At 36.3% G+C, this 1,528-nt stretch overlaps 1 protein-coding gene across 1 annotated transcript; it reads left to right on the top strand.

Annotated features, from left to right (window-relative positions):
* Nucleotides 1–206: 206 nt before the first annotated feature.
* Nucleotides 207–1,056, top strand: LOC108897597 (trace amine-associated receptor 1-like; the record flags this gene model as incomplete). The annotated part of the gene is given in 2 exon segments (XM_018697303.2): nt 207–506; nt 508–1,056. Coding segments are annotated over 2 exon segments (849 nt in total), but the record flags the coding sequence as incomplete, so codon positions are not given.
* Between the last annotated feature and the right edge of the window lie 472 nt (nt 1,057–1,528).

Here is a 1,528-nt window from a genome sequence, read left to right as displayed (position 1 = left end):
TTTTTGACATTTTTAATATTATCAATCATGAATGTAAACTGATTTACAGGAGCCCAGAAACATGATACCAGAAGTAACTGACAACCACACTGATGAAATACATCCATGTTATCAAATAGATAAGGTCTCTAACACACTGATATACACCCGCGCTGCCAATATGTGTTTTTTTAAACATTTTCCTTGGGTCATTATGTGTTGTAACAGTTTGTGGAAACCTTCTTGTTATAATCTCCATCATTTACTTCAAACAGCTTCACACTCCTACAAACTATCTTATTCTCTCTCTGGCTGTGGCTGACCTGCTCATGGGTGTTGTAGTCTTTCCTCTCACCATAGAATTCGGTGTAAGCTCTTGTCTGTATTATAAAACTTTATTTTGCAATGTACGAGACTTCTTTGATGTAACACTGAGCACAGCTTCCATTTTGAATTTATGTTGTATTTCTATTGATAGATATTATGCAGTGTGTCAGCCTCTGACATATAGAACTGAGATAAATGTTCACCAGTGCTGCAGTCATGATCCTGGTAACATGGAGTGTTTCCATTCTAATTGGCATTACACTTTGCATTGCAGAATTAAAACTTGAAATATGTCAAGAAATGTGTTTGTTGGAGATTTTCCTTCTAAACATGTTGGCACCTTTTTTTGCATTTTACCTTCCAGTGATCATAATGCTCTGTATCTACCTAAAGATTTTCCTTGTGGCACAGAGACAGGCTCGCAGCATCCACAACACAAACTGTCAGAGCACAAAGTCTGGAGCAACTGTGAGTAAGATGGAGAGAAAGGCCACCAAAACTCTGGCTATAGTTATGGGAATTTTTCTAATGTGTTGGTTTCCTTACTTCCTCTGTTATACCATTCAGCTTTTCACTTTTATGTATCTGCCAGTGCAACTGTTGGAAGCTCTTATCTGCTTTGCACTGTCCAATTCAATGTTCAATCCATTCATTTATGCCTTATTTTACAGCTGGTTCAGATCAGCTTTCAGAATGATCATATCAGGAAAAATATTTCAGGGTGATTTTTCTAACACAAAACTGTCTTGACTTATTGTTTGGTGTGCTCTAACAGCCTACTGACTTGAAAATATTACCAACACTGGCACCACACACAGCTGTGACAGTGTTGATGTGTTGGATGATATCTGTGTGCAGGTAAAATGGCTGAGATACAAACTCTGGTGCATTATAGGGAGCTGTTCATGTTTACAGTCATGTCAATGAAAAACACTATTTTTCTTACAGTATTTACAGCAGTGGCACTATTGTGTAAATAAGATATGAACTATGTGAAATACTGTTTAATAATTTGCATGAAACATTTTTAGCTTCTATGATGTATTTTCCACTATATTAGACTTAAGTCACAACACAGCATATTCTCTGTTTTCTTGTTTTGATATTTTATTTATGTGGTGCTTCTGTTGAATGCACCATTCAGCCCAAAATATCAAGTGTTCTGGCTTCATTAAAACATGAATTTCAAAACTCAACCAGTTGTGTGCATCATTTTACAGAC

This window comes from Lates calcarifer, unplaced genomic scaffold (assembly GCF_001640805.2).
Source record: "Lates calcarifer isolate ASB-BC8 unplaced genomic scaffold, TLL_Latcal_v3 _unitig_423_quiver_1806, whole genome shotgun sequence".
NCBI classification, from domain to species: domain Eukaryota; kingdom Metazoa; phylum Chordata; class Actinopteri; family Centropomidae; genus Lates; species Lates calcarifer.
This window is presented reverse-complemented; position numbering and strand designations above follow the sequence as displayed.